This window comes from Montipora foliosa, chromosome 3 (genome assembly GCF_036669935.1).
Source record: "Montipora foliosa isolate CH-2021 chromosome 3, ASM3666993v2, whole genome shotgun sequence".
In the NCBI taxonomy this organism is placed as follows: Eukaryota; Metazoa; Cnidaria; class Anthozoa; order Scleractinia; family Acroporidae; genus Montipora; species Montipora foliosa.
This window is the reverse complement of record NC_090871.1, coordinates 25,507,531-25,529,453: the sequence shown is the minus strand read 5'-3', so window position 1 is coordinate 25,529,453 and position 21,923 is coordinate 25,507,531. Positions and strand designations below refer to the sequence as shown.

Sequence of the window (21,923 nt, the reverse complement as noted above, 5' to 3'; positions counted from 1 at the left end):
AAGAGAAGGTATACCTGAATATTATGGCTGTTTTGAGATGTCAAAAAATTAAATTGACCTGTTTGTTTTGTTTATTTATGCTGCCATTCCTGGCACACAAATAGTCACATGTCCCATAAAACTTGAATGTGCGACAAAGGTAAAATAATGCACTTTACAAAGATTAAAAGAAGTGTTATTTTGTAATTATTTATGAACATCTTCTTCTTTCTAACTTAATTACGCAATATACCACTAAAGAAATCGATGGTAGTAGCTGGATAAAATATATGGATAAAATATGAATGGAGTTTCCAATAGCGGAAAGGTGCAAATAGGGACACACAGACCCATGCGAGGCACCACACACGGGAATGAAAATTTCAAATATAGACATATTTAAAAATATAAGTTATAATTACTTGTCATGTAAATTTTTACTGTACAGTTTGTAAATATCTTTCAAAGTTTCAACATTATTACAGTTTCCCTCAATTTAAAGTAAGGAATTTCTCAAATCGAAGAGTGCAGTGCAAAGTTGTGGTACGCAGGGGCACTTTTATTTGTGTAAATTTACTACACTAACCAAAGCATTTTTACGTAACTAAGTATAATTTTTAATAGCTGGAACTAATAATTATTGCAATAAAGGCAAGCGTCTTATTTGCAGTATATTGCATTTAAGGAGATGTCCTTGCATCGTGATAAGTTGACCCAGAGTTGAATCATCGCATCTCAAAGTGCCAAGTTTCGTTGGACGTTAGGTTTATCTTTATAGGGCATTTTACGTACGCCCGGCCACTTGTGAAGGAAAACTTATCAAACCAGTTTCGAATCTCTTTCCCAAATATGTGCTTTTTGTCCCTACTAAATGGCGATCGCTGGACCATGAACATTACTGGCTGAGATTTGCCCGAGAAGTGCGTAAACACTGACGCCATTGTCCTATGGGGAAAGAAAAAATGTCAGTTGCGCGTCAAACCTACACGGTTTTTGTTCACAGTGACCCAACGCTCCCGCCGGCGTGGCACATCCCCCATTAACCAATACACGCGCCCTTTGATGTCTAGACCGCGCACAGAACACTTGCTGGTGGAACCAAACAAGCCGCGTTCGTCACCCCATCGCCCCCCGGTCCCCGCCGTCGCCCCCGTGGGTCACTCTTCGCGTGACCTTTTTACCGGCTCTCTCTCTCTTTTCCTCTTGTTGTTGTGTGCGGGCGCGCTTTCGGTCACGTGTCCCCAGGCCTAGTGCACCCCCCCCCGCCGTTCGCTTGTCCGTAAAAAAACAGGAAAATAACTAGAGTGAATGAAAGTCCATACCGGTGCCATAATCACCACTTCTCATTTTTCCGCGTTTCGAACAAATGTTGCTGAATTTCAGATTCCGAATGCGCATGCGTGACATTATTTTTGTTGAAAACTACTGTAAGTACTGGTGTTTGCTCCTTCTGATGAGCTCTTGGTCTTATTACAGGTTTGTTGGGGTGGTAAGAGCAAAGGACCGTACTTTAAAATAGGAGATCAGAGTACTGCATGGTGTGGAAGTGATCCAGAGACAGGGAGACCGGAACTGCTTTATAAGACAGCGTATGTAAAGTAATCGCATTTGGTCTGCGTAACAGAGGAGTTTGGTTTTCTCGAACTCAATGTAACTACCGCATGAAAACTGGGAGGAAGACTGTTTGATTGTATTTGATATCCTCAACCATTTTTCCCGAAGCAGACATTTGTAGAGAACCTTCATCAAGATCATGTGATCATACGCGGATTACCGGGTTGATCACAAGTCGTTTTCCGTTCTCTGAACCCTTGTCCCCTCCTCACTTCTCGTTTTAAGTTTACAGTAGACCTTCACGGGAGTCCATTGCGAATTTTTTGTATTCTTTTTTATTTTCTTCTTTTTGAAGTGGTTTTCCCAGGAAATATATTTTCTTTTTCACTTGATTTAATCGAAAGAAGAGCGGAGCCTAAGAACCTTAAGCGACCGATGTCCGTATGATCGAATTTATCGAGTATCGAATTTTACTGCGAAGGCTATCCTCTGTGTAATGTCATTCATAAGGCGTTTATCACCAAAACCGTATGAGGCTTATTTGATATTCCGATTTGTTGCTTAGTGGTTTTAAGTCGTGGGTCGTGGGTGAGGGTGTGGTTAAAAGTCGTGGGTATCCAAAAATCCCCCAAAAAATCCATTTCTAGAAAACTATTTAAAAAGACAACACCACTCGCCTATGTCATTTGCGGTTTGCATTTTCATGATGATTAAAAAAAAAAAATGCGTGGTATGACGAGACAAATAGAAACATTGATCCGAGCAAAAAACATCACAGACTATGGCACGCAAACTTTCAAACAGACCTCTATGGGTAACTCCGCTAACAATTGCACCAAATATCCAGCATCGCAGGCTCAAATCTAGCTTTGCCCCCCCTCCCTCCCCCCTAATCCTTTCCCCAGCACGCCCCTATCGCCTCGCAATCATCTCCTATTACCCTTCTCTCCGTTTACATCGTTGCGTGACCACATCCCATCCGGATGTCGCCGTAACGCGATACGATATGATGAAACACTCATTGTCCTCTTGTGTGGCGCGCACACGGTCACGTAGGGGTATTGGGTCTTTTAGCTAGTAGTTTCTGGCGCGATCACTGCATTTTATTCGTTTTATCATCTCAATGTGCCTTCTAAAATGGCTTCTGGTAGCCAAGACAGCGACGGCACTTCTAAGCGAACCTACGCAAGCGTGTTTCGAGGAAGCGAGGATTCTCCTCTCAGTAACACGAGGTGGAGACGGTTTCAGGAATACGGCGAGGAAGAAGCAATTGCCATTGCCATACGAAATTCATTATAGGAGGTAAAGGTAACTATAACTTATTTTTTGTCAAAGATACTGTAAGCAAAAGTCTGATAAAGAAATAACTTGTATCTATCTTTCTTCAGGAAAAAGATAGCGACGACGTCTTGTCCATTGGAACACTAGGATTGGGGAACTTCTATCAAAGAAACAGATAATGACATGGTCAGTGAAAATCTGGATACAAATTGTATATAACATCATACGAAGCTATGATCCTCGCAGTTGCAATTGCCTAAAGAAGTCTGGAAAATTCAGGACTTCAACGGGCTTTGAACCCGTGACCTCGCGACGCTCTAATCAACTGAGCTCAGTTCATATGATTCATTTCATATATCATTTCATCGTTGTATATAACATGTCTAGAATCCATGTCAAGCGATTTCAATGTAGGCAAAAGATAGTTGATGAATTCTGCGAAATAATCTTTACGGATAAACGTGGTAAAGATATATAACTTTAATTGAAACGTACGTATCTTCTCCCCCTGCATTCACATTCGCAATTTTAGGGTTAATTTTCGTAATTTTCTTCCAAATGACAATGTATTTTTCTTCCAAACATGTATTATCCCAGGATAGATCTACTGACGACATAAGAATATCAGCTATTTCTGCTATTATATTTTTGCTGGAGATTTCAATAGCTTGACCCCTCCATTTATTTGCTCTTCATCTCTTTCTCCTGTATTTTTAATGACACTCTAATTCAGTAAATAACATTTTGTGTTTTGCAGAGGGCAGAAGACATGATGCGGGCATACTGGCAGATTCAGGTTTGTTACAGAACCTGGAGAGGTAGGTATTCTCCAGGGGTGGTGTGCTCTACTTCAAAATGCCATCACTTGCTTGTATGGCAATAAAACATCCACTTACTTTGATTTACAACCACCAACAGTCCAAGAATACTTTGCATGAAGATATCTTCTTCATTTTCTATATGTATCACAGTTAAAAGAAGATTAAAAACTTTTGATGTCAAAGTCTCGTTTGAAACTTTTGGAGCAACTTTCAAACTTAGCAGGTGTAACTGTAAATTAAAACGTCCTTTAATCAACCATTAGCTACATTTGTTGCATCTTTTAATGCAAGAAATATGTTTCAATATGCTTGCATTTTGTTGCGAAAACTTCCTGAAAATACAATAGTTTTTGTAGGACAGTGATACTCCCTTTGTACCACTGAAAACGTTTAGCATGGGTAGTCCTGATAAAGTCCAACATGTTAAACCTGCATTTACAACACCCCCCTTCAAAATGAGGTAACCTCTAAAAATGATAACAAATGCAAGCTTCCCTCTCATATCCGGAAACTATCACAACATATTTTTAATTGCTCCATGAATTCTCAACAACAACTCATCATCTGATTTTGTTTTGAATAGATTCCTGATTAAACAAAAATATAAAATGCAACTATTGTCAAGATAACAGAAACCACACATCTTTAAATACTCTTGGTGATCAAAACTACTGTATCTGTGACAACTGACAAACTAAAACTCAGGCAACTTATTTTTTAAGCAATTTTGGGGCTAACTCGATTAACACAATTTCATTCGACCAAGCCAAGCATTGTCAACAAGATTAAAAAATCTGAACTCGAGAATATTCTTATAATACTAATAAAAAACCACTGTAACAACTTTCGTAATATATTCAAGCAAAGCTGGCAGTAAAAGTTAATTGTTAACCAACTTTGAAAGTAAGTTCAGCATCAATTTATTCTGCTCGACCATTGATGCTTGAATTTCCTACTGTTGTTGTTGTTGCTGTGCCATCATGGCCATTAGGGAATCGTATCTCTTGCTTTCCATTTCTTGTTGTGTCTTCTTTATTTCAATTTCTTGCTCTCATAATTTTGCTTCTTGCTCCGACTTTTCCTTTAGGTAGACAACTACTTTGACCCGGGTCTTCTTGTTTTATTCTTCAAAAGCAATGATGTTGCATCATCTTGCTCGCCATTTACAAGCTTCCTCTTCTTTGTTTCTCCAAGGTTCTCAATTGCAGTTTTTCTTGTTTCCTGGGCTTTAGACTTATCCTGTTCAGTTTTTCTTTTAGCTTCGTTTCCCTCTTCTTTGCTTAAGTGTTCTTGTTCAGTAAGCTCTTCCAGAAGCACTTCGAGCTCGGTCTGCTCCTCATCTATAACACTCGCTCTTTCTTCGGTGCTTAACTTTTTCCTATACTAGGACGAGATTATTCCATAGCGATCCCGTACGGAACGTTTGGACACTGTAAATGTTGGTGTATCATAGCTACACAAAGTATCTGCGATTTGCTGCCATACTTGAGCTCGCTGAACTGTTTTTTTCTTCGTAGACTTAAAGATATCACTTGCTCGAATTTCACAAGCCAAACATAGATCATGCTTTTCAGTCCAGTCCAAATTTCCAAACCTGTACAATATATTGAAAAAGTATATTTTGAGCCTTATAAGAAAGTAGCGTCGAAAAATAAACAAAATTTTTCTAAATATCTTACCTAGACGTCTTAAAAGGTGGACGTTCTGGAGAGAACCGAAAACATGCCGTTCTGGGGTCCGCGCTGCCAGAGACGAACGTGATGCCATGCACAGTATGAAATAAAATTCTCAAAGTAACTTCCGGCCGCCGTCCGTGGCTATCGAACGTCTGCTGCTTAAGGTCTCTATTAACGACGGTCTGAACGTCTGGACGCCTGCAAAAACCTTATATTCCCCATTTTAGATAAAGCTGCATTTGGCTCTTTAGTTTGTAGACCGTCTTTAATTTTTAGCCAAGTTATCAGGTTATGAATGGCAAAGGAAGTGAAGTACGATACATGAAAAATGGAAAGCTTTATGGTTTAGAATAAAATCTTGTCTTTGTGATGTTTTCATGTGTTTGTGATGACCTACACTTGGTGCTGGCGAAACAGTCACAACATGAGCATAATACAAACTAGGGGAAAAGCAAAGTGAACAAAATATAATATAACAAGAACTGCAAACGCATTCGTTCTGCTTCAGTTATCCTCACGGAAATGCTGGCTGTTCGAGATTCCGATCCGGATTTTAACGATTGCCCCTAGTAGAGGTTCCCATTTTAGAGATTGACGCCTTTAGAGATTCCCCCGTTTAGAGATTCCCTATTTTAGAGATTCCCTTTTCCCCGTTCCTTTATTCTCCATTCCTTCATTCCCCGTTCTCTGCTTTAGAGATATCCACAAAGCAAACAACGACAGCAACAGCAAAGCAGAATGAAAGACATTTTCTTTCAGATTGGGACAAACGAGCGCCATTTTTCTAAATATCTTACCTAGAGGTCTTAAAAGACTATTTCTGGAGAGAACCGAAAACATACCATGAAAGGGCATGAAACATGAAACATGAAAGGGCCTTGTTATTTAGAAGTGCCAAATCTAGACGTCAAGTCGTGAAATGTGCCAGACATTTCCTGTCCCGTTCCTGGGACAGCGAGAGAACCGATTTTCTGTGCTACTCGTCTTTTGGCCATTTTCAGTGGACATAACGTCTTCTCCACGTTCTAAGGTGCGTCAATAATTTATATTTTGATCAGTCGTTAGTTCCTCCAGTTTTTTTCGGGATGCTTAGCAGAAATAATGCAGTCAGCAGCCAGGCTGGAAATTTACACTCACTGAAGTAGCTGAACTGAACTGGACCAGCATCTGGAGGAAGAAGAAAAAGGTTAAAGTTTGTAGTAAGTCTCACCGTGACCTATAAGAAGTTCAAACGTACTCCCGCAGAAGGGATCGAGATGAATAACGATGCGCCGTGGAGCGCGTTTGACGAACTTCGAGATGCTGGGAGATGTGATTAAACTCTCTCTCTCTCTCTCTCTCTCTCTCTCTCTCTCTCTCTCTCTCTCTCTCTCTCTCTCTCTCTCTCTCTCTCTCTCTCTCTCTCTCTCTCTCTCTCTCTCTCGTGTATGGTATTTGATCTTTACTGAAAGACAAGCATGTGGCACGTTAGACTTGCCCGAAGTAGCTCGTTCCGTTTGTTGTGTCGATAGTCATAACAGAGTTCTTTGTTCGTGTTGATTACTGATAATTCATATGCTTCTTTGTAAAATGACGTCATCAATGGCATAACAAATGTCTTAAAGAACTACCGGTACTTTATTCCGTACTCTTTCTTGCTAGTTGATTTCAAAACAAAATAAAAAAAATAAGCAATATGGGGTTTCGATTTGAAAATTGTCTGTAAAATTAGCAATGAATGTTTTTCCACAAAAACATTCTATGTCATTTACTCGACCCTCGACATTTTGCCCTCGACCCTCGACCAAAACCCAGACTCCTCTTTGACTCCTCTAGGCAATCAGCTTTGGGTGAACCTTAAACCTTTCGGCGATCGAAAATAACCAGACGCAAAGAGCGTAGAACCACTCTTGCAAAAAGGCCGACTACCAAAGGGAAGGAAACTAATGAAAACTACATTAAAAAAAAAAAAAAAAACCTCTGACTTTGTTTTAACTGACAACCGAGTCAGCTTGATATCTAAAGGGCTTAAATTCATAGATACCTACACCCGTGAAAAACGAGAACATTAGACGTCAACTGTTGCGTGGCTTTGAAGTTTTCGCAAGGCGAATGCGTTTTCAATACATATTTCACGGTAAAGATAAGGAACCACATCCGTTTCATGTAAAATCTGACTGGGTGCCGCCAATCCAACGATCAGTTGCATTTGAAAGCTACTTGGAAACAGTAAAGTGAGATATCGGAGGTACAAATGACGAAGCCTAAATACAACTTGTCTAGATTAGAGCACAACGGAGTGAAGGAACTAAAAAAAGCACATTGCAATCAACGTTAAAAAAGCAGATAAGGGCACCACAACTACCATTCTTAATAAAAAATGACAAAATACAGGAGACAAAGGTCCAACTCAACAACCAGGACTACTATAAACCTCTTGAAAAGCCCATGATTAAAGAAACACTTCATGGAGTCAATGATATCATCTCTGAACTCTATCAAGAAAAAGACATTAACGATATGACAAGAAAGTGGCTTTAGCACACCCCTAACCCGCCTCGGGTTCCAATCTTCTACACTCTAATAAAAATCCACAAACCAAGGCAAGTCGGGAAACCAAGAATCTCGAGCTGCGATGGCCCAACTGGAAGGATATCATCCTTTGTGGGTCGCCTATTGCTCAAAAGCAAAAATTGTATCTCAAAGATACCACTGATGTTATCAATGTATAGAAAAAACAAAGGTGTCACACAACACCATTTTGCTTTCTATGGATGTAAACAGCTTGTACACAAATATCCCAGAAGAGGAGGGCGTAAGAACAGTATGTAGAAAATACGACGACTTCTGCAATAGTAATCCTCTTGTCCCCACACGTTTTCTGGAACAAATGCTTAATATCATTCTCCAAGAAAACTCTTTTGAGTTTAGCAAAGAAAACTACCTCCAAGTCAACGGGACAGGCGTGGGAACAAAAATGGCAGGATCTTTTGCCAACATTTTCATAGCAGAAATTGAAAAAAAAAAGGCTAAGCCAGAGCAAAGTTAAACCGTTTCATTGACGGCGTTTTCTCACCATGGGACGTAAATAAACAGGAGATCAACCTGTTCATTGCACAAGCTAACAACTTACACCCAACTATAAGGTTTACAGCGGAAATTTCAGAGAATGAGATCACTTTCCTAGACACAGCATTATATACAAAGGAGAACAATTCGAAAAGAATCCACTAACGATGTCAGAACTTATCACAAGCCGACTGAAACCTTCCAGTACACGCATTCACCTCTTGTCACCCGCCCGGTGCCAAGAAGAGTTATATCAAAGGAGAAGCTATTAGGCTCCTCCGTACAAACTCCTCAAAAACAACATTTGAGGAGGTAATATCTCGATTGAAAGCCCGCCTGGAAGAGCGAGGCTACCCTGGGCACCTTATGGAGAGAATTCTATCTGAGGTCAATGTTTTTGGAAGACAGTCGGCACTTGAAGAAAAAGTCAAAACCAGCGAGAAAATTCTATCATTTGTCACAACATACCACACAGCAGTGTCATATCTTCAAGCAATACTGAGTTTTATTCAAAACCAGCCATCGCTGGCTAGCATATTAAAGAAACCTCCTTTAATATCATACAAGAGAGGTAAATCTTACAAGGACAAGCTCGTTAAAGCAAAACTGTGAATTGAAGGTTTGCGAATTATCTGTAACCACAAACCATCAAAAGGGAAACTGTACAGGTCTGTGACATTCTTTCAAATATAAAATACAAACGGCAAGTGATATAGGCAACTGGTTTTCTTTTTTATTAGTTTTCATGCCCACACCCACACCCACGACCCACGACCCACGACCCACGACCCACGACCCACGACCCACGACCCACGACCCTCGACAGTTAGTCATTTTCGAAAAATGTGTGTCAAATATGCTTAGCAAAAAATTACCGATGAAGGTTACGTCGAAGGCCATTGCGGGAGTTCGGTTTTAAAAAAAAAACGGAAATCCCTCAAACAGCATTTTAAATTGGTTTCTTGGTACTCCCAAGGAACCATCAAGGGCAATTGAGAAAGGGTCGAGCTATCGGGATTTCAAGTTATCAGTAGTTGAGACAGAAAACAAGAAAGAACTTCCGTTTTACCGAGTTTTTATTCAACCAGTATTTAATGATCACTGAGTGAAAATGAAACAATTTCTTGCTAAGTTATTGCAGAAATCAGAACGTTAACGTAACGCAAAAAAAAAAAAAAAAGAAAAGGAAAAGAAAACGAAAAAGAAAAAAAAAAAACAAAGCAAAGCAAGGCAGCAGGAGAACTAAAGTATTAAAGTGGTATTAAAGTCGAGGTACTGCGAGTCTTGCAGTTTTCAAAGCGAGCAACGTCGGGCCAGTCCTACAGAGGTCATGTGAAATACTCATTCGCAGTATATTGTTAGTTTTTATTTGTGAGGTATTGAAGGACGTTTTTCGAGATATTGAGGGTAAAAATATATGGAGAATGACCTGAAGGGAAACGAAAATTGCTTTAAGTTAGCGGGAGGTTTGAGTTATCGAGGATTCGAGTTTGCAGTAAATGTAAGTCGGAAATCCAGGGGAAATTGATTTTCATTCGAGATACTGGGAGGTTCGAGTTAACGAGGGTTCGAGTTATCGGGAGTCGACTGTACAGATACATACATACATACATACATACATACACACATACATACATACATACATACATACATACATACATACATACATACATACATACATACATACATACATACATACATAGATACATGCATGCATGCATGCATACATAAATAGTGTTTTTGATGAAGCAGGTTTTGTTACAAAGGCAGGTAAAGCTGATGTGGACCTGCTACTAGGCGATGTACTGTTACTCAAATAAACTATAGCGCTAGACTAAGTAGGAATAATTAACTAAATAAGCTATGACTAAATGAGTTAGGTTAATAAATATATGCATAAGAACAACGAAGTCTCTAATACAGACAAGATTAAACTGCTACACCGGGTTTTCCCCTCCCCTTCAAAACCGTTTGATTTTAGTTGTTCTGATTTCAGTTGATTTGTAGTCTCCCCAATTCCTAGGGCACTCGTGCTCGGCTAAGTAACCTTCAGACTTAAATAATAATAATAATAATAATAATAATAATAATAATAATAATAATAATAATAATAATAATAATAAAATTATTAGTATTATTATTATTGTTATTATTATTATTATTATTTTTTATTGAGAACAACTAAAATCAAATGTTGGTTTGGAAGGGGAGGGGAAAACCCGGTGTAGCAGTTTAATCTTGTCTGTATTAGAGACTTCGTCGTTCTTATGCATATATTTATTAACTTAACTCATTAACTACTGCCTATACGTAGAGAGATTTACAACTGTATTCGAAGACAAATAAAGTTTCCATTATTATTATTATTATTATTATTATTATTATTATTATTATTATTATTATTATTATTATTATTATTATTATCGGTGCAGTTTATTGAACTTCAGCATGCAAGGAGAATAAAGTTGCATACAAGTATTGGAAAATTATTTATAATATAGAACTAGAATGACTTATGCATGTCGCTTATTTACAATTTATGTTACGAATAAAATTATTTAAATAACAACAGCTGAATTACCATGTGTGAATAAGAGTTATGCAGAACATAAAATAAATACTTTACATAAATTAATTGAACTTCTAATGCATAGAACCTAATCTTAAAATTTCCTTCAGTGTTTGAGAATATCTTTCAAACTAATGTTCATATGTAAGAATAGACTTCAAATAAAGGCTGTAATTTTACTGCTCATGTTATGATCTTAAACATTCTTGCAATATTCAACGTACTTGACATTACCGACTTCTGCATGTTTCGTAGCACATCTTTTGTCTTTTTTTCCAGCAACTTCCGTAATCCTTCTTTTTTAGTCCTTGACCAACCTCCAAGCACGTCCATCGAAATATTGTATTGATGGACTGTATATCCAGGGTATCGTTCTTGTAGCTCCCATTATCATGGACCATACTTTACTGACTTCTCTTCATCTTTCTTTTCTTTGTTCTCGATCCACGGACAACTCATCTACAAGACTACTACTTCCTTGCTTTAAAGGTTCACTATCTTTGCATCGATTCTGTTAGCTTGCAATTCATGGTTCTCCTCATAAGTTGGTATATCCCACAATGCTTGGACATCCTTCGAAACGTATTCTGGTTTAAGCTTGATTGGTGAATGCCAGGCTTGATTGGTGAACACCAGAAAGACTTTCGACAAGTTGTAGCTCTCGTAGCAGTTCAAAATATAACAATTTCCGAGCATTGTTGTGTTTTGCCAAATACTTGTTTTGTGCGAGGTCTGAACATTCCGATAACACGTGAGGTACGCTTTGCGGTTCCTTATTACACGTACGACAGGACACGTCACTTGACTGTGATATCTTGATCTTCTTGACTTGGTATAACTTCGCTGGTAGGAGCTGTTCGTATAACTCATACATACCGGCCACAACATACTTTGGGCATGACGTCTATTCGCTTGGCCATGAGAAGCAGTTCTTAGTGCTCATGCTACCATCATTCCATCTGGCTCTATGTATTTTTCCCTGCCATGCTTTATCACGTACTGTCTTCAACAGCTGTTCTTCGTACTTCGATCTCAGCAGTTGCTTTGCCTTTGTCGCAGTCACCTCCACTCCGTCAGCTCCACCCACACATCGTTGGTTCCGGGTAGGCAAGCCTCAGCATCACTCCAAGTTCTTCACTATACCTCAGGGCCTCTGTAATCAGTGACTGATTCCCAAAACAGCAGAACGTTCTTCAAACTCTCTCAACATTTTCATGCTAGGGTCACTGTTTGAGAACAATTTCATTGCTGCCTTAATCTTCGAGATCTTATACTCTCTCTCTACTGACTGCAGACCACGTCCATCTTTCTTTCTCGACACGTACAACAGAGCAGTCGATGACGCTGGGTGGTTTTCTCCATTTGTTACCATGATTTTCCGCGCTTCTCGATCAATCCTTCTTAGTTCTGTCAGCGGCCAATGCTACGTCCACATGTGGTACCGCTAGTGCATACTGTTTAGAAGCAGCCACACAATTAACATCTGACAACGGAGTCGACCAAATTACTGACAAACGTTGCAGATATGTCTTTCTAGCACACTCCAGCGTTCTCTCTCTTCCTGACGTACATTCTCGAGAATTCCAAGGAATTTGTACTATGAATGTTTTTCCAGGGATTATACCACTACTGTATCGCTGACTTGTATTCCAGGGATCTCTTGTTTCATCTCACCTCGTTTCACGTGGATTACATTGCACTTCTTGGGGCATAGCTGTAGACCAATATCATCTATGCAACTGTTGGTGTTCTTCAGTACGTAGCTAAGTTAATTTTCTGATTGAGCATAGACTTTTAAGTCATCAATGTACAGTACATCCGTTATCTTAGCGTAGATTGGTTTCGACATCTTTTACCCCTCTGTCGTTGCAAGTTTCCACGGCAAAGGATTTAGGCACAACGTGAACAATCTGGGACATAGGGCATCCCCTTGTGGTAACCCTCCTTCGAAACTAATGGTGTTAGATGTTTCATTGCCATTCTTTGTTTGTGTGGTAACTCTAGTATTTTAAGATCTGCGCAAGTTCTGGTAGTTTGGAAATTGATGTACTTCCACTACTCCAACCAGGTACCGATGATTAACCGTATCATAAGCCTTTCTAACGTCAATCCAAGCTGCGCTTAGATTTCACTTTCTCCGATGACAATCCAAGGCCACCATTCTATCAATGAGTAGATTATCTATAGTCCCACTAGAATTCTTTCTAGCACCACTTTGTTTACCTGCCATCAGCGCATTCAGTTCCAGGTGTTTCTCAATGAGTATCAGTATACACGACGTGAAGAGTTTGTACACAGTGTTCAAAAATGTGATTGGCCTTTGATTTTCACTAATGCGTCAGAAACGATTGAATTACTGATCCGGCCATTGAGTGTGTTTGTGTTGAGCTCAAACTACCCTTCACAGCACCTGTGCTTATTCGCAATGTATACAGACCACCATCTTCTGACGATGAGACTGACACCTCTTTAGCTATTGAGAACGTCGTTGCTCAAAATAAGGAATGTTTCCTCTTAGAAGACTTTAATATTAATACCCCATGTGTAAGATCGCGCTCCAACAGACTCCTTAAAAGCTCCCACTCCCTTGGTCTCTGTCAAATGGTTGATAAACCAACTCGAGTTGATATCAATAGCTCAACAAATGGACCTGATACCTCACTTATTGACTACATATACGTTTCCCACGTCCACAATATTGTTAAAGTCCATGTTCCCTATGTCACCTTCAGTGACCATTGCCGGGCACCGCAAGAGAAAGTGTGCTCATACTACCACCAATTACAGATCACTCAAGAACTTTGACCAAAATAAGTTTAAAGAAGATTAAGCGCAAGCACCTTGGTCTATTATAGAGTCCTCCGATAATCTATCAGATGCCCTCGACACGTGGTATACCATCTATAACAGTATCGTTGACTTACATGTCCCTAGGCGTGTAAAACGTATCAAATCTCTTATGTTACCGAAATGGATGGATAAGTCAAATTTAACAAGCATCAGGACTCGAAATCGATTAAAAGGGAATGCTACAAATGCTGCGTCATGGATGGTATACAAGACTTACAGAAATAAGGTAACATTCCAACTAAGGAAAGCCAAAAAGAGATTTTTATGCCAGCTTAATAGAAGAAAACAAAGGAGATTCAAAGATGCTCTGAAAAGTGTTAAAGTCTGCTGGCAACTCTGGGGCAAAAGGATCTTTACCAACTTCCATCAAAGATGACTCACGTTATAATACTGAGACTCATGAAATTTCTGTGATGTTCAATTTGCATTTCTCCACTAAACGGCTGATACCGTATTTGCTGAAGCTGGAATGCAACGCCAGGACGAGAACCACCATAATGAGGAAATTCTGGATACAGTGAACCGCTTCGTTCATCAGCGTGCACCAACTGCCGTTCCACCTTAATCCATTCCTCTAGTGCCTGAAGACTTTCTGTCTCATCAAATTGAAGGACTTTCAACTAACAAAGCTAAAGGTATTGACTCTCTAAACGTGAAACTTCTTAAGATGGCGAGACCAAAGATCCTGGCATCTCTACTCTACATTTATAATTCAAGCATCTCTTTGGGAATCTTTCCTCGTCAGTAGAAAATTGCCAAGGTCACCACCGTGCACAAATCTGGACCAAAAGAAAACATCGATAACTATTGTCCCATATCTGTACTGCTCTCACTCTCCAAGATCTTGGAGCACTATGAGAGTTCCCACTTTTCTAGATCATCTTTGCAGGTACAACCTTCTAAGTGAATGTCAGTATGGCTCTCGCCCATATCACTGTCATTCGATCTAATAAATCATCAAATCATTTGATCTAATAAATCATCAAATCCTAATCAAGAAACTAGCATGTTATGGTGTTGAGGGCAATGTATTACAGTGGTTTTAATTCTATCTCAAGGGCAGAAAACAGAGAGTCTCCACAGGATCATCACTGTCTGACGTTTTACCAATGCTCAACGGAGTACCACAAGGATCTTATCTGGTCACTTTGCTTTTCTTACTTTATGTAAATGACAATTCCTTTGTCAGCCCATCAACCGCCACTCATTTTTATGTTGATGATTCCACTCTTCATTACTCTTCACCATCTGTAACTGAACTCCACATTTATCTTCAAAGAGGTGCAAGTGCATTGTCTTTTTGATCTACCTCAAACAAAATGGTAATTCACCTTAAGGAACTTAAGAGTACCTGAATGTCAAGATAAGTGGTAGGACAGTTAAACAATCCCACTGTGAGAAAGTACTGGGCGTGTATTTAGACTCCCCTCTGACGTGGTCTGATCAGGTTTCTAAGTGCATAAGGAAGTTTAATTCCAAGGTTGAGTTAATCAGAAGAGCCAAACCATATCTGTCTCCAAACCACACGTTGCTCTTGTATAATTCAATAGCCAAGCCAACCATCGAATACTGTTGCTCAGTTTGGGGCAACTGTTTGTCTGAACTCTTACAACAAGTACTCCTAGCGCACAAACGTGCAGCACGACTCCTCTTTAATGCCGACACCACTTGTCGTTCTTTCGATCTCTTCCAAAAGTTAAAGATCTGTCCTTTTAGTAACATTGTTCCACCTCATTACGTCACCAAAAGTCTTTAATACCAAGTGCAAGCACCTTTTCCAACATCGACTGGAAACTGCTACAGACCTCAGTATAGAGAGACTATATTAACTGATTGTCAACTTAATTTCTATTAACCTAGTTTTAATTTTTTTTACTGAATCGTTTTATTGTTATTATAATATTTATTTTAATATATAATTGTAAATATGTTTAAAGCTTTATTTACTCAGAAGGGCCACATTGGAAAAAAAAAGACGATGTCTTTATCTGTCATCCCTAATAAAGTTATATTAGTGAAGGGCCCAGGTTTTGGTATAAGAGTTGTTCGCCCACCAGCGAACCATTCAGGATATTCCTCTCTTATGTTGGCAATCGATTGGAAACATGTCACTAAGTCTTTGCGCAATGCATATGCGTTCTTCCACCAAACGTTTACTATCCTGTCGGGCCCTGGGGACGACCAATTCTTTTTCCTTCGGATGACTTGAACTGCTTTATCTGTGTCTAACAACCACTTTGTCTCAGTTGGTGCTCTTAAGCGCTTGTATGTGGCACTTTTGATCACCGTTAGCCATTTTGCTGATGTGTTCCCTGTGCCCTTTTACTCCCATATTTCTTTCTTAAACTCGTGGTTGCGTCGACGTCATCAAAAAGCTGTTTTTCCTGTTGCGCATTTTCTTTGTTCTTGTAAACTGGTCTTCCGTTGTTTTCATCATGCTTTGATAATTCAGTCAACGTAAAACAGACCCTGTAGGGATCAGTTCAAAACAGATTATTTAAATGATCTTGATTGTTCCTGCTTCTTTTTCCTTATATATCCTCTTTTCAACTTCCGTAGTACACACTTACTCTTCTCCATGAAACTTATTAATCCTGATACAGACATGCCTTTACATTGAGGTGTTATGAGCGCTCTATTTCTTCATCCCCGCTTTGTTAACTTCCGGTTAACTTTGATGCACTCAGCTTCTTCCTTTGTGATTGAAATTTGCTTTCTTATTCCCTTGACTTTCTCTTCATAGTCACTTTGAATTCGTTCCAGTTTACGAATCTACTTTCTGTCTCCTGTCTCAATTGGACGCTTTTTCCATCATTAAGATAATAAAAAGGCAATTACTACAGCATGCAGAACACAACTAGCAGTCCATAAGAAATTAAATGGCCTATTTTTAGCTGACACGCTTTCTCGATGTTATGCAATGGTTAATGTTCTGAATATCACGGTTAGTTGGTCTTTCTTTTGTGTTTGATTTATAGACAGTAGCTCTCTGTTCGCTGATTCAATCAAGTTCTTGGACTGTGTACACTCCACATGCAAATAATCAACTGTTGTTGGTACCTTTTCGCACTCATTACCTGCCGTTAAATCCGAGTTTTCTGATTCTATTCGCTATTCTTGTTGCCGTCCTTCGGTGTTTCCAACTCCCAAGTTATTAGCAATTAATTCAGTTACATTCCCCAGCGTCCTTTCTAGCCTCGATCCCTGATTTCGTAGGTTTTGTGATGTAAGTTGTAAATTAGCATATTCATTGTCGCCCCACAGTCCTTTTATGATACTCACGAAACGTTTTCTCCTTCCATTCTTTTTTCTTGGTTCTTGGTCTGATCTTTAGATGGTTAAAGCATTCTTTTTACACTCCAAAAGGAAATTCGTTATTTCCCCCGTCCATTTGATGCTATCTTTTCTAACCATACTGCTTAATCTGGTAAGATAACCAAAATCTAACGAGTAATTCAAAATAATACAAAATAGTTCAAGCTCGGTTTGCTTTTAGTACAAACACTAAAACCAAAGGGAGCCAAAATATAGCGTCCGACCTATATTCCTCCATTATTATTATTATTATTATTATTATTATTATTATTATTATTATTATTATGACAGTTTGAAACTTTTGAATGTCAATACCTTAAAGCTACCTGGGGCGTTAATCGTATCCCAGGAACTCCTTAAAAAACACCATGTTCAAGTCCTATTTACAAATATCTTTCTAAAAGTATTATCCACTTAAATCTATTAAACTATGTGAAAATATAAAATAAGTGACTGCTAAATTTAAAAAAAATGAATAATAATAAAAAATAATAATAATAATACTTTTTTTTTTTGACAATAATATCCTTTGCTGAAATGAAATTCGTGTTATATTGCTCGTAAAGTTTATGTGATTACTTTAAAAGTGCGGGCAATATTAAGAGAGCTTGATAAGACCGATTTCTGCATCTTTAGCAGGACTCCTTTAGTTCTCACTCTAGACCCGAGTAAATTCCTCATTCCCTCCTCCATGTCTGTGGACCATCCACCTAGCACGTCAATAATGATGTTGTATTGTTGCACATCGTACCCAGGGTACTGTCGCTTTATCTCCCATCTTAGGGGGGCATACTTGGCTGTCTTCTCCTCTTCCTTACTTGTTCGGTTATCAATCCATGGACAGCTCATCTCTAGTGCTATCACCTTCTCCTGTTGGTGGTCGATAGAACGGGCATCGATTCTGTTTGCTCTCACCTCGGTGTGCTCAGCATAGAGCGGGACATCCCAGTAGGCTTGAAACTGGTCGTTTTCATATACCGGTCTGGGTTTTACTTGGGAGAACCATGGTGGGACTTTGTCAATAAGGTTTGCGTCCTTCAGGATCTCGAAGAACAGGATCTTCAAGGCGTTATTGTGCCTTTCCAAGTACTTGTTCTGGGCCAAGGTGGGACATCCAGCTAGAATATGCTGAACTGTTTCTGCTGATCTACTGCATAGCCTACATGCCACTTCAGTAGCTGGTCGGGCTCGCACCTTGTGACTGTAATATATTCGTGTTGGCAATAGTTGCTCGTAGAGCTCGATCACTCCTGCAACGGTGTTAGACGGACACAACGTCCAGTCCTTAAGCCAAGCAAAGCAGCCTGCTTTACTCAGACTTTCATCCTCCCACCTACTTGTGTGTAGCTTTCCTTGCCACCTCTCTTCCCTCACAGCCTGCGTATTCTGCCTTTCTACAGTTTCCTTCAAAGCAACTTTGGTCTTCTTGTCTGTGATTGTTACTCCCCCCCTGAGTGCCTGAGTGATGCAGGGTGACGGGTGCTCAAGGTCCAGGCCAAGACCGAGCTCTGCTGCATACTTCATGCTATCCTTTAAAAATGAATGGTGTCCCACCTCACCTGCTCTTTCTTCAAACTTTCTCACAACTGCAATGGTCGGGTCCAGATTCTTATAGACTTTCAGAGCAGCCTTTATCTTGACGAGTTTGTGTTCTTGCTCGACTGATTTCAGCCCGCTCCCCCCTTTTTCCCTCGGGAGGTACAGTAATGCTGTCGAGCCTAGGGGGTGTTTGCCGCCGCTCCCAACGAGGATTTTTCGAACTTCTCTGTCAATTTGCCTAAGCTCTGCTCTTGGCCAGTTCTGGGTCCACATTAGATACCCCAGTATGGGAAGGGCAAATTGGTTCGATGCAGCTACGCGGTTGTGATCTGACAGTGGACTTGACCATATGACTGACATGCGTTGTAGGTATTCTTTGGCTGCAACATTCATAGCTAACTTGTCATCTTGTTTTTGGTTCTCTAATGTTCCCAGGAACTTGTAATAAGTTCCTTCCTTTAGATTTGTCAGTACTGCCCCGTCATCCAACTGCACTCCGGTTTCATCCTTCACCTGTACGCCTCTCCTTACATGGACGGTCGCGCATTTCTTTGGGTTCCATTCTAAGCCTATATCTTGCATCGCACTCTTGGTTGACTTCAGCACCTTGTTGAGTTTGATCTCTGACGCTGCAAACGCCTTAAGGTCGTCAATATACAGCAAATCCGTGATCTTTGTGTTTAAGGTTTGGACAACTTGTACCCCTCCTAAGCTCGTAGTTTCCAAGCCACAGGATTCATACACAGGGTGAACAACCTGGGGCACAATGCATCTCCCTGAGGGAGGCCGTGTCTGAATTGTATCACTTCAGACTTCTCTATCCCCTGCTACGTCTTTGCGACGACTTTCGTGTTCCAGCTGTTGCACAGGCTCTCGATAGTGCGGCACAGCCAGGTTGGAAATCTGTGTAGAATCATCATCTCAGCAAGCCATTCATGGTCAACTGAGTCAAAAGCTTTCTTGACATCAATCCAGGCCATGCTCAAGTTGCGTTTCCCTCTGTGACAGTCTTGTGTGACCATTCTATCAATGAGCAGGTTATCAACAGTGCCACTGCATCCTGATTTGGCGCCTCTCTGTTCTCCCTCCATTAGGCCATATTCATTTAGGTGACAATCCATTGGTCCTAATAAGCATGATGTGAACCACTTGTACATAGTGTTCAAGCAGGTAATTGGTCTTTGGTTGCTACTTGAAAATTCTCCTGGCTTAGGGATCAACGTCGTTTTTCCCTCGGCAAACCACATGGGGTATTCAGAAGGACTCTGGCCGATGGATTGGAACGATTTGGTCACACCCTCATGCAGCGCATGTGCTTTCTTCCACCAATAGTTGGCGATTCTATCTGGCCCAGGAGCGCTCCAATTTCTTTTCTTCATGATAGTTTTCACTGCGCTTCAGTTGATTCAAGGACAAAATTCTCATTTGATGGTGGTGGGACATGTTCATTAATTGCCTCTCTTACATCCTCAAGCCAGGTAGCATTTCGATTTCCTGTTCCTCCTTCACTCCACACTTGCCTCCAAAATGAGCTTGCTTCTTCGATGTCTTCAAACTGATTGGCATCTGTTTCATTACTGATAGTGCTCTGGCGAGGTTTGTACTTAGGTCTGTTTAGATCCTTATCTCCCGCTATCATTTCTCCGAACTTTGCGTATACACGCCCTGGGTCAGTCTGGAACTGGTTGTTGAGTTCTCTGGATTGCTGTTGCTTTTTTCGCCGCGAATACTCTGTCTTTAATCTTCTCACAGTCGACTTTTTTCTTTTCCATGTAATTCATTAGTTGCGTGACGGACAAGACTTTGCATTCTTCCAGCAGTGCGGCTCTATTTCTCCTTCCTTTTTTCGTGATCTTTTTATTCGCTTTTAATCTTTCTACTTCTGCTGCAGCTATAGAGATCTTTTTCCGCATTTCAGATACCTTTCTTTCGTATTTAGCTTTCATTTTGTTTTGATAGTTGTCTTGTGTCGTTTGTGATGTTGAGCTTTTTTGTTTTTTCCATCCTTTATGCAGAAGGAACGCTACAGTGACTGCGTAAAGCGCACAATTTGCGATCCACAGATAAACAAAGGGGTCGTTAGTTTGGAAACGCGTGGTTTTTGTCAGTTCGGTGATGGCTTTATTGATGTTTTCAATTTCTTTTTGACTTGGTCTTTCTTTTGTTCTGGTGTCAATGTCCCGATTCATGAATTCCCCGGGCTCTGAACTAATTGAGTCAAATATCTTGATAGCCGAGTCCAACAAAAGCTTTGTTTCTTGACACAGCGATTCCTGTGGGACAGAGTGCTGTAACTCTGGCTCTTTTCCATTTTCAAAAGTTTGTGTTTGCAAAGATTGAGAATTACTATCAAGCATATCGCAGATTTCTCTTTTATTTTCAGTAGGTGGTCTCCTTGTCCCAACTCGTTCGCAAATAGTTTCTCCAACGTTCCCCAGTGATTTTTCCTGCCTCGCCGCTTGATCTCTTAGGTTCTGGCAGGTAAAATCATGACCCTGGTATCCCAATTCGTCCCACAGTTCTTTCATTATTTTCATGTAGCCTTTCTTTCGCCCGTTCTCTTGGCGTGGAGGGTAGCTTGATGATGCTAATATCAGTGCCTTCCTTTTGCATTGCAGTAAATCGCTTATCATCTCATCCGTCCATCGTACTCTTCCTGTCGGCTTTCTGCCAATTTGGCGATTTCTTTCGCATCCTTCCTGCCCTGACATTCCATCTTCTTCAGTCGCCATTCGATTCAAATTGAGTGAGGTTAAAAACTTAAAATATCTGATATTAACAACGTTAAAATCGGTGTGAATAGGTGTTTTGAGTCGCCAACTTGCATGAGCAAGTAACCAAGTAGTTAAAAATACTTCATGAAATGGATTTGACGCTCTAAACTTAGCAGGCTTTCAGAGGACGAAAATACACGTCCGCTCTACTCGCCGCTCTTATTATTATTATTATTATTATTATTATTATTATTATTATTATTATTATTATTATTATTATTATTATTATTATTATTATTATTATTATTATTATTATCTTCTCTACTATCACAGTATTTGCTGGTGTGCATTTATGCATCAGCTGGGTGCAAACCATGCACCTGGGGCATCAGCCACTCAAGTCATTTGTTCTGTTCATAAACTGAGCACCTTCGGAAGGATCCGTGCAGATTCCAGCATGCTGATCTTTTAGATCTCTGATACTTTCTTGATGTTTTCTACCACCCCCCTTTCTATTGCACCAATAACCACAGGGATCACTTCGCTTTTCATCTGCAACTTTCTCTGTATCTCTAGT

General features: G+C 39.9%; 1 protein-coding gene across 1 annotated transcript in view; it reads left to right on the top strand.

Annotated features, from left to right (window-relative positions):
• The first annotated feature begins 280 nt into the window (after positions 1-280).
• The window catches only part of LOC137995469 (uncharacterized), a 41,841-nt gene continuing 20,198 nt past the window's right edge, over positions 281-21,923 (top strand). Inside the window, exons 1-2 of the mRNA XM_068841014.1 lie at positions 281-307; positions 1,456-1,568. Of these exons, the coding sequence (XP_068697115.1) occupies positions 281-307; positions 1,456-1,568 (140 nt within the window). The remainder of the gene's footprint in view (positions 308-1,455; positions 1,569-21,923) is intronic.